The sequence below is a fragment of the Scomber scombrus genome, chromosome 13 (assembly GCF_963691925.1).
Source record: "Scomber scombrus chromosome 13, fScoSco1.1, whole genome shotgun sequence".
Classification (NCBI taxonomy): Eukaryota; Metazoa; Chordata; class Actinopteri; order Scombriformes; family Scombridae; genus Scomber; species Scomber scombrus.
The window spans coordinates 11,628,448-11,643,217 of record NC_084982.1 but is presented as its reverse complement, the minus strand read 5'-3'; the positions used below and the strand labels follow the sequence as shown (position 1 = coordinate 11,643,217).

At 39.7% G+C, this 14,770-nt stretch overlaps 1 protein-coding gene across 1 annotated transcript in view; it reads right to left on the bottom strand.

The window, feature by feature from the left end:
* Window positions 1-14,770, bottom strand: part of col4a1 (collagen, type IV, alpha 1) — a 40,859-nt gene that overhangs the window by 20,714 nt on the left and 5,375 nt on the right. Inside the window, exon 2 of the mRNA XM_062432092.1 lies at window positions 1,793-1,846. Coding sequence (XP_062288076.1) covers window positions 1,793-1,846 — 54 coding nt within the window. The remainder of the gene's footprint in view (window positions 1-1,792; window positions 1,847-14,770) is intronic.

The window sequence follows — 14,770 nt, the reverse complement described above, 5'->3', positions numbered from 1 at the left end:
AGAGGACAGATAACACTCTGGAGACGTGTGATGTAGCTGAGCCAATAATACACACATACACACAAGCAGCAGGAGCTGAAATGAAAAATAAATCCACATAGTTGCTTTAAAGCAGTGGTCCAAAACATTTTTTGCTTGTGACAACATATAACAAAACAATGTTGACTTACTGATTGCATATATGTACTTTAACAAGTTCAACCAAAATATTTTTTTCTTTATTTTAATCTTCAAGTGCTAAAGAGATACAATATATTACAGTTAACAAGTCAACAAGAGAAACGTCTGAAAAATGTAACATGATTTTGTGTGGCAGAAATATTTAAGTTCTGGTTCCTGTCTTCATCAATCAATCAATCAATCAATCAAGTTTATTTGGCATATAATCATATATGGTTAAATCACAATGAAACAGTCTCTGCCTTGCCCTTCTCACCACTGTCTCAATATGCAGCATTTAGGTCAGACCCTCAGTGATGTGGACACCAGGGTACATGAAGCTGTCCACCCTCTCCACCGAGGACCTGTTGATATTAACGGGGCGTAATTCCCTCCCTGCTTCTTCCCAGAGTCCACTATCAGCTCCTTAGTCTTGCTGACATTCAAGAGCAGGTTGTTGTCCTGACACCAGGACAGTGGTGGTAGGCCTTCAGGTAGGCCTTTTCATTGTTTTCTGTGATCAGGCCCACCACAGCTGTGTTGTCAGCAAACTTGATTATGGTGTTGGAGTCGAAAGTGGCTACAAAGTCATGTGTGTACAGGGGGTACAGCATAGATCTTCTTTAAGGTTTATATTAAATCCTCTTGTGGGGGTTCTGACCACCATGTTGGGAACTGTTGTTTATCACTTCTTTTTGTTGGCTGAGGGATCATGTCTACAATTAAACGCAGTGCAAGACTATTTATGTTCATTCTGCTGTAACAGAATATATGTGCTTGTTTTTGACTGGAAGAAGGAGGACACCTCACACATATAATTGTTATGTTTAACAGTTTTGTGATATTCAATTTCTACATGTATTATTGTCAACACATCACATTTTAAAAGACTAAAACCAACAGTTTCAAAGTCCATCCTTCAGTAGCTTCTGACTTTCCTCAACTGTCTGTGTCACTTAGCCCCAAGCCCATTAACTGGACTGAAGGTGAATCTGTTGGGAACTATTTTCATCTGCAAATTTAGTTTTAATGTGGTTTGTTGACATCAAGAAAAATATCCCCAGACTTGTCCTTTAATGTCTGTGATTTGCTTTTGTTTGTTTTTTTTGTTGTTGTTTTTTTACCATGGAATATAATAAAGCTACAGTTACTACATTGCTATGGGCAGTTAATAGCAGCTTTTCATGTTTCAGGTCAGTAATTAACTCTTATGGTAGAGTTCTCAAAGCTCAAAGGCTCACAGTCAGTTCATGGCTGGTGTTCCTGCTGCTTGCACATCTGTATCTGAGAGCTTCACTCAGTCTGATATAAATAAAGCCCTTAGCCCAGCTGTGTGTCCGGACATGCTCTAATTCAAACTGATCTTTGTTCCCTTCTTGGTCTCTGCTCCATGACTGAGCCCCATCCACAGCATTTCTACCCAGGCCCAACTCCTGTCTAATCACACTGAGCTGACTCCATTAGTCTGAACATAGGAAGCATTGTCACAGCTACAACATCTTGCTATGAATTTACAAATCCTGCACTTTGCAACAACAGCAAATTTACCAAAAGGTCTCATATCAAATGAATACAAAAACATATGAGGATTGAACATTAGTGAAACTGGCAAATGTTAAAACAGAAGTCTCACCTTTGCTCCTTTCACGCCACTGCAGTCGCATTTTCCACATGATGTTCCACAACCCTGAGGAAGAAGAGAAACATAAAAATAAATGATCCATCAATTAAATTGTAGGCTTGTGTTTGACAAAAAATTGAAGGTGTGCAGCAGGTGTGTGTTACACAGCTCTATCTCCTCTATCATGTCATTGAAGTGAATGAAGTCCATAACGTATGTTGCACAATCTCTTCATTCTTTTATAGCACACAAGTGTCCTGCTCCTGTGAGATGGATTATAGGTTCTCCACTAGCACATTAAATCACCACAGTCGACGGCCGGACAGATTCCTACAATGTTTTCATGCAAGCCTGCTGATTGATCCCACAGATAAGCATTTATAAATCAGAAACAGAGAATTCTGGATAATTCAAGAGGTCACTACTCTTCTGCACTCTGTAGTATCTTAAACCTACATTGACTATTTTGTCAATTGGGTACAATGGAAATATGCTGTAGACACAAAATTAACATATTATCACCTTTCAAAGTGATATGGTGAAACGTATTCGCAAACATTTATCCACTTTTTGGTGCTGGGCAGGTAGTGTATTTGAAAAAAAAAGGAACTGCCCAGTTGGTTGTTATTTATCTGATCATCACCATTGCATTTTTAGCGATATAAAAATATAGATTATAGAAGCTTTAAGATTACTGATGATGTTTCTAATAAGGTAACCAATGTTTTATTTCCAATAATCAAGTTACTTTTAAGCTACATCATGTGGGCGTTGATGAACTTTGTAGAACTACATGCAGGCAGCAGAACATTAATGCAGCTGGCCTCAGCCCTCTCAGTGCCCCCACCCCACCTCCGCCCTGCTTCCTCTCCTCTAGGATCTCTAGAGGCCAGAGCCTGGGAACTGGCCTACACCGCCTTGCTCTCTTCCATCGCTCCTCTTCTCCTTTTCCCTCAGTCATCCAGCTGCTGCTAGACTCACGTGCAAGGCGTCCAGCCAAAAGCCTGTCAGGGCTTTGGACATGCTCTGCAGGCTTGTGTAGAGAGTACACAGCTATAACCACAAGAATTTCTCTCTCTCTGTCTCTTGTTCTCACACACATGAGAAATAAATGGCTCCATTACCATCCACGTGATCTATTCCCAACTTTCTAACTATGACATCTCATACATAAATCAATGTCAATTATAGATTTTCTATAACTCAGTTTCCTGTCCAAGTCTTTCTTCATTCCCTGTCTTCCATTTTACATGCAATCCTCTCAAACATACCTGATACAGTAACTGAATCAATATGTGGCTCTGAAGTTTTAGGAAACCATGGGAACCAGACTTCACTCACTTAAGCCCCAACTGCCCACACCCTGTCTCAATGCACTTGTTCTCCTATATGCACATGTGTGGCCTGCTACAGCATGTCATTTCCGATTCCTGCACTCTCAAACACCTCTAATTCACTCCAGTACAACTCTCCAACTCCTTAACTGTTTAAAAAAAAAAAAATTCTTAATTTCTGTCATGCCACAGGAAAACTTCAGGAACACCTGCTTCACATCAGATTAGTGTCATAAGACAAACAGTAGAAAAGGAATATTGACTGAGAAAATTAAGCACATGTGTGCTTCATTCTAAAAAAAACCTGCAGGCACACAGCAATAATAGCTCCTGGTGCCGGATGTTACAAAGGGAGTTAAGGTGTATTAATGCAGCGAGGGAACACACTTGCAGCACCACTGAAGTAAACCACAGCTGGTCATGGTTGTGTTGCTTAATATTCCCTCATTCACCTGCAGCTCTCTATCTGTCTTAGATTTGTCCTTTGTTTGCACTTGTCCTCCGTCCTCTTTAAGGCAAAATTTAGCTGAGGAGACATTCCTGCACGCTGGAGGGCATGACAAGGGAACTCAAAACGATGAGGACGCTGTGTGTGCTTGTGTGTGTGATGGAAAGCACCACCCTGTGATGTCTAATGCTGGATCTCCAAACACAGCACAGTAATCTGCAGGTAGATCAAAGCAGAGTTTACTGTCTTTGATTTCTCCTGTATGTTTTCCTTCTACGTCCGTTATGCATCGCCATAAACCCAAACACCAGATGGGAGCGATCGCACAAAGAACCAACTGACATGCACAAAAAGAGCATCTTGCTAATGACTCTTTCAGTCATATATAGTCTGATTACATATCTAGGTCTCGGTAAAGGGGATCTTAAGAGGACCTTATCAGACAAATCCTTGGGTATATAGGATGATGAGAGATGTGATTGTTTACCTATACCACAAGACGGGGAACTAACATAACTATAAATATATTTTTTATATCAGTGAGGTGAAAGCTGGATGAAAGCCTTACTAGTTCACATGTGGGCCAAAGTTGAAATATACATACAGACAGTGGTGCAATTTACTCAAGTACTGTGTGTAAGTATAGTTTTGAGATACTGTACTTTTTACTCCACTACATTTAGTTATACCAATATTGCGCTATATTTGCTTTGAACATGTACCTGTAGTTTTACTTCAGTAATATTTTAAGGGACTGGACTATAACTGTAAAAACATCTATTTTTTCTGGGGGGGAAAAGAGTTAAAAACACTTGTTTCTCAGAGTCCTGAGTGATATCTTTAAATAGAATGTTTTGTCTGACCAACAGACCAAAACCTAAAGATATTTAGTTTATCACATATGAGAACAGAATAGATGAATTCTTACATCTAAGAGCCAGACACAACACCATTTTTGGCATTTATGCTGAAAAGATTGCTGGGGAAATGACTCAAACTATTAGTAATTATCAGAATAGTTTCTGGTTAATTTCGTATATTTAAACATTGTATCATTGCTATTTTTACCAAGTTTTACCAGATTTCAATCCAAATCTGCATACAGACAACCAGCACAGTACAGAGTGTGTTTGTGTTGAATATTGCTGGAGCCACAGACTGTGAGAAAATCAGGAGATGAAGATGACGTTAGTCTTCCCAAACAGTGTGATCTTCCACAGAGCAAACAGACTAAGCAGAAGCATGAGGCTCTTCAGTGTTGAGTGTCTACTGTGAATATACAGTGGCTGGTGAGTCACTGAGCACTTGTGGATCTGTATCAGATCCAGTAAACCTGCCCCAGACAGACTCACGTGTCTCAGGACAAGTGTTTATGTCATTCCTAAGTCTGGACGGCAGGCCAGGATGTCTCTGAACTGCGAAAAATCAATATGACGTACTGTGGCTGAATGTTTACGTTCATGGGGCGCTGCGCAAAACAGTGCCTTATCATAATTGCGTGTATATGACAGTGTGTTTGTGATTGTTTAGTGAGGCTGGAGCTGGCCGAGAAACACAGGCCTCAAAAGTTTGCTTTGACAGAATCTGAGTTAGATTCACAAAATGCCAACAGAAAAGGAGGAAGGGGTCGGCATAATTCTAAAGAGAGTTGTAGCATGGCACGCAGATGAACATGCATGCAGAGTACAGGCCTTCATAATGTAGGATTGCAGAGGTGCTGGCGGTTACATCAGTTCAAGACTCTTCCCAAAAGGCATAATGTTTCAACAGCACTTGCTCCTTATGTCTGACGTCATCAGACAGCGAAATCCAGTACTGAGATGAGCCCAGGAGAGAGGAAATGATGAGTAATGTTTACTTTTGAGATCACAGGCCTTGGCTAGCAAGGGATGCTGGTCTAAAAAGCCCAACATTGATATAAACACTCAATGCAAAGCAGCGTTGAGTGTATGGAACTGTTGCATAAGTAGGTCCCACTCAGGAGATACACCATTGTGGCAAGCATAGTTACCTGGTATTGTATATCTGAAATTCATTTTCACAGATTTCACATAGTGATTATGAAAAAAAAACAATACCCCAAATGACAAAAACAATTTCACCAAACAGTCCATTTAGTAGCTGTTCTGTAAGTTTCAGTGGCATCAAATTATCTTCCTCAGCAGACATAGTTTTCCCAGTTGTCATGGAAATATAAGTGTTCACATTTCTGTTTTATCTGAGCACTTTAAATACTTCTCATCCATGTTGGCATAAAAGCTGAGTTGAGATTGGAAGTCCACTCTTGACGTTGGAAACAGCGGCTGACTAAACAATCTTACCACAAGGTCCACTTGGTAACTGTTCTGTGCCTTTCTATCATATCACAAAATCTCAATCAGCAGTTGGAAGTTGGAAGGAAGTTGAAACATCTACAATTACACGAAAACTGGACAACCTTGTGCTGAGATTATTTTATCAACTTTGGTTTCCAAGGTAAAGAATGACCTTTCAATCTCAATATTCAAACTGCAGTTGCCTCTTGGTTGCCATCTCTTCTGTAATCAGTTGTGTACTGTGTTAATGTTGAAACTGTGACTTTATCTCTGAGGCCTTTAGGGAAAAGAATTTCTCAACTTTTCCGTAACCAGTTAATAGCATGCTGTCTCAATCAAACTTCATTCCTGACGTCATCAAACATCCTCTTACAGTATAGGCATCTTAACTATTTTTTGTTAAACAATAGATGGAAATGGAAAGTAACTTACAGTATTTGCACAATTATGAACTTTAGTCACGGCAACTGAATTTTCCCAAAATCTACATAGAGGGTTGCTTTCTTTTCAGCCCTCAGGGTACAGTCATTCAGTTTGTCCTTCAGCTTTATTGGCTCTATGACTCATTGCCTCTGTCTTTCTCACCAAAGTGGGCACTCCATTCCTCATGCTGACCTCCAAACATGGGTGATATGCTTAAAAATGCATCCTAAAATGTTACAACTTTCAAAAACTTTAATTTTGTGTGACACAATTACAATATTTTATTTATCTCAGCCTGCTGCATACATAATGAACCCAAGTGTTATGAATAGCTTTGATGCAGAACTGATTTCTCCCACATAGGGGCAGAAATATTCCCACCACTGGAGTTCTCCACATTGAATTTTAACTATGTCTGTCCTTTCATGTTAAGGGAAACTGAACAATCACATAAACATCTGGTCAATGTCATCAACAGACCTTTCTTTGAAAGACATCACATTCCCAGCATATTCCTGCCATAACCCCCCATTTCTGCTAAAGTCTCAGAAAACCCCTTGAGGATCGTGGAGGGGATGATCCATTGAAGCGCTGAAGTGTGGGACGGCGGATGTGTCATTTCATATCCTCTCTTTTTCTTTACATGTACAGTAAATGTGTCTATACAGTACACACACACACACACACACACACACACACACACACGCACGCACGCACACACACACACAGAACTGCTACTTTGGGATATCACTGTATGAATTAAAACAAGATATAGCCAGTACCCAGTTTGCTCAAATGACCTATAGATATTCAATTACATGCTGAGGAAACAAACAAGCTATCTTTCCTTTGATGTAATCTGATGCCATTTTCTGTTGGGGCTGACATCATTAACCAAAGTCATGCACAAAACTTGTGGTTGCTCTTATCTGGAAACAAGTGCTGCAGAAGTCTGTTGTTTCTGTAAGTGTTTTCAGAAAACAAAACACACCTTTTCCTAGCTCTGTGGTGTGAAAATCTAAGTAGCCACAGAAAATGGTTTGACTAGAGAAATCCCTCTTTGTTTATCTCCTCGGCTGATGGGGAGCAGAGAGGAGGTTTCCTTCCGTAATGATAGGGATTTTACTGAAGGGGAACTTGATAACTTTACCCATTCAGTTTCATTATTACTTTGTTTTCCAGACTTTTGTCAAGCTTGCGCTCCTTCTCACACATCTATGCACCTATGTCCTTAGTGTAACTACCCATCGAGGGTATTTAACACTTATGTCGTGTCAAAAATGGGATGACTTGCATGGCTATGTGCATATTGAAAGAGTGACTGATCCTTCCTTCTCTCTATACTAGCTGAGAGGAAATCCAGTCCCACTGTAACTTCAATAAAAGAGATATGAAATCCACAGTCTTTGTTCGATGCAAAGACTAATTCCGAAGTTTAGCTGAATATAAGCCTCAAGTCTGTGTTAGCTAAATCTTAAGTATTTTTTACAGTCTTTTTAGTGAACAGTGGTCAATATTGCTTTAATGTACATATGGACATCTTTTGAAGTCTCCATTGATACCCTGCCTCAGTTAGTTTTCATGCCTACCTGCTTCTTAATCAAAGTCAGTTGTGAGTGTAGCGATCAAGAGTCTGATATGAACTCCAAGACGGTAACAGTATTGTTGATTAAAGATGATTACTCCAAGATACGTAACCCACAGCCTGGTGTGACAAAACAAGCTAAAGCTGCACTCATCAATATTTTTAAAAGAACAGTGACTTTGTGTAATGTGGAAGGTGTCACTCGTGGGTCAACTGGGTAAGCCATAAATTACGACGCATACCTGCAACATTTATGGCTGGATTATATCAGAATTCTATTTAATGTCTGTGAAAAATGTTTTTGTTTTTTTTTAATCATATTGATATCAAATCTGCAGCTCCCCACAGCTCAAATGAGTGTTTTAGCAACTTTCAGTTCTTTGTTTTGTTTTTTCCCGTCCAACATCATATTGTTTTGGTTCAGTCTCATGCGCTCATGAATCTTCAGCAAAAGGCTCTGATCACCTGCCCAGCACTAAACAGCAGACAGTTAGTGTTTTATCACCCAGTGTCAAAAAACCCCAACTAAGTAACATTTTTTTGATTCAGTGCAACCACACTGATACACTGTCAGCAATGCTGCTTCCCTGGAGATATCTAAAGGGCACTTCAGTAGCTTTCAGCTGCTTGGAGTTCTCATGTGGATTTTCAAGGTCGTTTATATAGTACCTTCATTATGAGCTATCAAACAGGATCCTACTCTGTTACAGTCAATTTACTACAGTGCCATAGAATTGGTCTAAGATGCTTAACTCATGTAAGGCACCCCATAAAGATGTGCTTGTGGCCTTAAGTCACAGATCATGGCTTACATATGGAGACAATCAGGATAACTTTACTCCATAAACGTCAGAAGGATCTCACTTGGCAGCAAGGCTCATTAAGCAGCACTAAATGAGACAATAAAACACCACACTAAAAGACAGGGAGTACAGTGCTTTGTAAGTAGAAACACATACATAAGCACATGAGCAAAAACACCTACACTAATGCTACTTATTAGCTGATTCTGAAGTCATGAAAACTGTATGAAATCAGTGTCTTTGAAAAAAAGCCCAACAAAATAAAAGCCCAACAAAATAATCAAAACTGGTGGAGGAGGATAGATGCGTTTTTTCAGACAGACTGTGCTGGGTTGAACTGGGCCGCTCTGACATTCCTGGCCTTCTCTGGTACTGAGAGGCTGGGATGAGAGAATAGAAAGTGGAGGAGGCGAATTTTTCTGTCTGACTGCCATACTTGGTCGACAAGGCTCCTGGTGCAACTTGCTCTGTAAACAGTATGAGTGTATTTCTGTGTAAGGGTGAGCTGCGTGCGCACTGTCTGGAATGGTACGACGTGAAACAGCACTTTTTAATGCCAAGGGTTGATGTCGAGTTGAGCCAAACCATTTTTCATGTTAACTGTTCCTGTGAACTAGATTCTTTGAACATATTTCATAAGGACTCTTGTTGTCAGCAGTATGAAAGCACAATTTCCCATTTGATTAATTTATTGGAGAAATTCAAACCCTATATTAGGCAACTGTGGCTTTTTATTGTAGCAAGTTAATAAGATTAGGAATACCTCAAAGCCAGGATAGCTGTTTCCACTGTTTGTGCTAACCTAACAAGCTGCATGCAGTAGATCCATTTTTTTAGCATAAAGGCATGAAAGTATCAATCTATAGCAAATAAGTGTTTCCCAAAATGCCTTTTAACAAATGCCCACTTGACAGTTCCAAATGTCTAAAGTTAGAATTACAAATGAAATGTCAGATACACACAGTAGTAACGCAGAAACCAAAGGCCACGCTGAGTGTCCTACCTAGAGACATATACATTCTGCAATAAAACAGGGCTATGTTTTCTGTTACCTTTATTTAAGGAGTCCTGTAGCTCTTGTTCACTGAGACCAACTTGATGTAAAACATGTCCTGTTCTGGCTGCAGGCAGCACCTGTATTCATCTACACCACCATAATAATTCAGGGCTTCTCTAACCAAAAGCAGATGCGTCTGCAGAGAACTGATCTCACACACACACACGCACGCACGCACACACACACACACAAAAAATAATAAATACCAGACTTGGTGCTAATCCCAGAAATCATAAAACTTGTGCAGACTTCATGGGATTAGATTTTAATGTCACACTTACATAAATCTATCCTAAATTTGTAAAGAAAATAAAAAGCATTAAATGACTGAATGCACTCACACACAAAAGTTAATGAACATTCAGTTCATGCATGACCAAGCATGACCAGGTGAATGTTGCCTGTCATTAAGTTGCAGCTAGAGGACACCAGAACTGGGGTCTGAAAGTTACAAAAACTGTATCTCAACCAAAAGTATATCATCCATTTATCACAGTCAAGCATGTCTACACTTAACTTCAGCATATCAACGAACACAGAGAGCTAACATGAGCAGATGTCTAGAATAATGATGCAGTGAAGTCAGTCATGTGCAGCTGTGGATAGCATTGCAAAGCTAATCTGCCGGGATTGCAGAAACTGTTGAACATGTCAGCGGATGTGCGATGTAAAGCAGGAATATTGCACAGTCCTTTAGCAGAGCACCACCAGCCATGTCAACAGTCCACCGAGGAATTCTCACATGCAAAATTAACTCTGCAAATGGGAAAATTGTTTTAGAGAATTTCTCAGGCCTTGACAGCCCTGGAGTTGGCTGATCTTCAAGAGCTAGTGGGATAATTCCAGCTACTGATTGCTCAATGTTCATGCTGAGAAAACGAGTGAAAAGGGACAAAAAAAAAAAAACATAATATGGGTGGCAAAGAGGCTGAATAACTACATCAGTCCAATAATACAACATCATTAGACATCATTACAGTGATTTAGTTGACATGACCAGCACCGAAAACAATAGGTCATCTTTCACTCAACTGCATTTAAGCCAGCTCCATGCCACATTAATGCTTCTAACACATCCAATACAATATTACTGCCATAGATTACAGAGGTCTCTGACCTCTCCTAATCAGTTAGCCCATCTGCATCCCATCTAGACCAGTCACATGACCCCAAAAAGGCTCATCCTGTTGACCCCTAACCTCTGATGAGGCCATTAGAGGGGATTTAGAGGTTCAAACAGAGCTTTCAATATTTGGTTTATCTTGATAACTAGGCTTTTTCAGTGTCTGAGTGTGCGAAAGCAACCACATGTGGATGAAATGTTACTTTGTTAACAAATTAAGCAAGACTCCTACTTATCTCTTGGCCTTAGAGGGGACTTTCCGTCATTAAACACACGCACGCACGCACACATGCACGCACACACACACACACACACACACACACACACACATTAATACACTAGTGCTCCACACAAGAACAGCTGACGGCACTCTTATCCTGTGTTGAGGATATAAGATGGCGTTAAGTCCTAAAATGCTGGAGTTGCGGTGTTTAACTTTTGTACAGAAATCTGGCATGATATCGGTGAAATGTATACTGCTGCACTTGTTTTTTTCTGTCATTGGGCTTCTTCCTTTCTCTGCAGTGCTCTTTTCACGTGCCCACACACTGTTCTGAGCGGTTATTGTTCCAAATAGTAAAAAAAAAAAACATTCCTCAACAATCCCACAGGAACAGGACTGGTCCTAGTACTAATACACACAGACATCAAATCATAAGCTCTCTACCTCTGAACTTCTTTCTCATTTGCTTTCTCTGCTGCATCAATTTGAAATGCCTGCGCTGCAGAAAAATGATATATGATGCTTAGTTTTTGCACTATTTCTCTGCTAATAAATCTGGTAGTGATAAAGATGAGCGATGATCAGAGGGAGGTGGAAGGAGCAAGAACAGGTAGAGAAAGCAGCAACAACTTTGCTACGACTTTTGTTTTCTCTGAAAAAGAACCAGTTCAGTTCGTATGAGCTGCTGCTGAGCTCTGCCTGTGAATGGTCAGCACTGTGCCACAGGATATAGGGTTTAGGAAGCCATTCTTTCTCTAAGGAGGAAGGCCTCTTCCTTGCCTTTTATGCTCACAAAGACAAGAAGGGGTTGGGTCAGCCTTGCTTCTCTCAAGAGTGCTCTGGTATCTGGGAATAGCGTCAGCACGCGAGGACAAGGCATGACCTCTGTGACTTATGACCAACTAAATACCTCCAACCTGGAATATTCTCACGTAAGCTTCTCGACAACAAAACAACAACAACAACAACAAATGATAAAGCAGAGAAATAATTAATTTAATTGCATCAGTTTTAAAGTTTAAAGTTTAAAAACTGAAAATCTAAAAATAGTGTCTCTTTTACAAAACACATACACACACGTTACATGGAAGCATCTGGGATGTGAGTTAGTAATTTATAAAAAGATGCATCACCATCACTGTTATACAAACACACAGTCCATCCACCAGGGAGTATACATGGACAGGAAGTGTGTGCATACAAGCTCTATTTCAAATCCTTTTAACCAAGCTTCTTCCAGTTGTGCATTCTGCACATATTTTGATGTTTTTCATTTCAAAATAGCAAATCTCCCTTTTAATTACCCTCATCCTCAGAAACACAGACACTTTTATATGATACATAATTGAGGCAACACGAAATGATTAAGGATTACTGTGAGAAAGAGGAAATTCCAAGGACCAGTGAAAGAAAGCCTTCATCTCTGTCCTTCGCTTCCAAGTCTGCAACAAACTAATGGATAATGGAGCCTTTTAGTCCCATTATCATACCATACACTTCAGATGATAGCTATCTAATAGACAGAAGTACTCTCTATTGTTCTCTTGTTTCTATATCAGGCCTTATCTCCAACATCACCATTACATCAGTGCCATTTCAACATATGGGGAGACTGTAACTTACAGATTATACCGCCCTGAGGATTGAGCTTTGCTTGCAGAGAGATGCCGAACCCTGACAACAGATCTGCTCATGTATCAGCTAAAAATGTCTTAATCTGCTTCTAGACTCAGCTATGCATTGAAAGATTAGGATATCTCCTCTTTTCCTGATGTGAACCACGTCATGTGACCGGCTTAGCTTATTTCCTACTCAAAGTTATCTGATAAGCCTTTCTGGGACAATTTAGTAGAATAACAGCTACATAAATGAACAGTTCTCATTGTCCGGCAAGTCGACAGGGTGCAACTGCCAGCAGAAACTTAAAAGAGCAACACAGGAGGAGATGAATAAAGCATCTGTTCTTCTAGGAAAGACGTTCAAGGCTCCAGGTTTGGATACACGAGCACTCTCGGTTCCTGTGAATTACAGTCAGCTCTGACTAACATTCTGCTATTTCTATCAATCCCCCTCAGTACAGTTTGTGCCTTAAAAGTCTAGTACTATGTAGAGCAATTCTCACTCAGATAAGATGAGGGGAGTGTGCAGGAATATGAGTTACACAGTAAAAGAGGCACTGTACAGACAGTTATAAATCAGATTATATCACATCAGATATCACTGCCATGTTAAGGTGACAGAAATAGAAATGCCTCCATTCATTTAATGCTCAGACTTATTGAAGGGCGCCACACACTGCATCTGGAAAGAGCTTTAATCAGTTAACTTTTAAAGGGTCAAATATGAAGCATGTGCCTTTTTGACTGTAATATCATGGGGTCATGTGTCTTCACTGTCTACATTCAGTGTCCTTTTATTCATCCTAACTCTATATGCCAGAATCTCCCCACCAAAAACATAAACTGACCATGTTTATTTCGTTCACCCCTTTCATTGCTTTCTCTCATCCGTACTGTCACAAATGAAATGATGAATGTGTGACAAAGAAACTAACCTAATTAATCGGATTCAATCTGCACAGTGAGGAGACAAAATAATTAACAAAACTGCTGATGCTAAAAAAAGAAGCCATTCAACCTACACAGATGGTTGTGATTCACTGGGGTGTAACTTGCCATAGAGGAAATGAGAAGATCCACCTGCTTCTATACTATGAAACTGACCTTATGTTTCAGTCCAAGTTAATGTTCTCTAAAATGCTTCTCAAATGAACTACTTTGATAATTCTAGTAAGATTGCCTTCATAGACATAAATATTACTAATGGCCAGTAAAAACCTAATAACCTTTCTTAACTAAAATATGCATGACCACTGAGTCAGAAAAAAAGTCTTGTTACCTTGTTTCCTGAAGAGTTAGAGAAGGGGAAAAAAGCTAAATGCTTTTTGGGTACCAACAATGTCAAGGTTTTGGCCCAGCAGTGCATTCAAACTTTTAAGCAAAAAATCAAGGATACATTCTTCTGAATTTAAAATCAAAAGTTAATGACAGTTATATTCAACAACAACATCCATGAACAATTGTGTTTGTCATGGATGTGGTTTTGCCAAAACCTAATTTGTTATATACAGTGATATTTTTATCACAAGCACCCTGTCTGATTAGTTGATATGATGTTAGTTCAGGAACACTCAGTGCTGCAATGTAGTATGAAAGATTAGCAATTAATTTGACCCAGCTCTGATTGGATTTTTATTTGATGTGGATCGGGTTTTTTTTAGACCAAACTTTCAATACTCTGTTAATACCCTGAGTTGTGTATTGGGACACAAAAATAAGACATGAAATACAAGAAGGAGGAGAAAAAAGTCAAGGTTTTTATTGTAAAGGTTACTTGTTCTGTAAGGGAGGCAGGACTTCAAAAAGCAAAACTGGTGCTCTTTTCCAATCGTTTCTAAATAAGAGATGCAGCTAAATCTGTCATGAACTTGCAGCATCAGAGGGAAGATGGACAAACTGCGATGTTTATCTAAGGTGATCCATCACTGCATATTTATTTATACTGAAGGAACAGGAGAGACACTTTTGTGGAAAAAATAGAAAGTGCATGACCAATGTGCATTTTCATTGTAGCCATGGGGATGTTCTGTGTTTCCACACATGCACACACACAAGTGAGT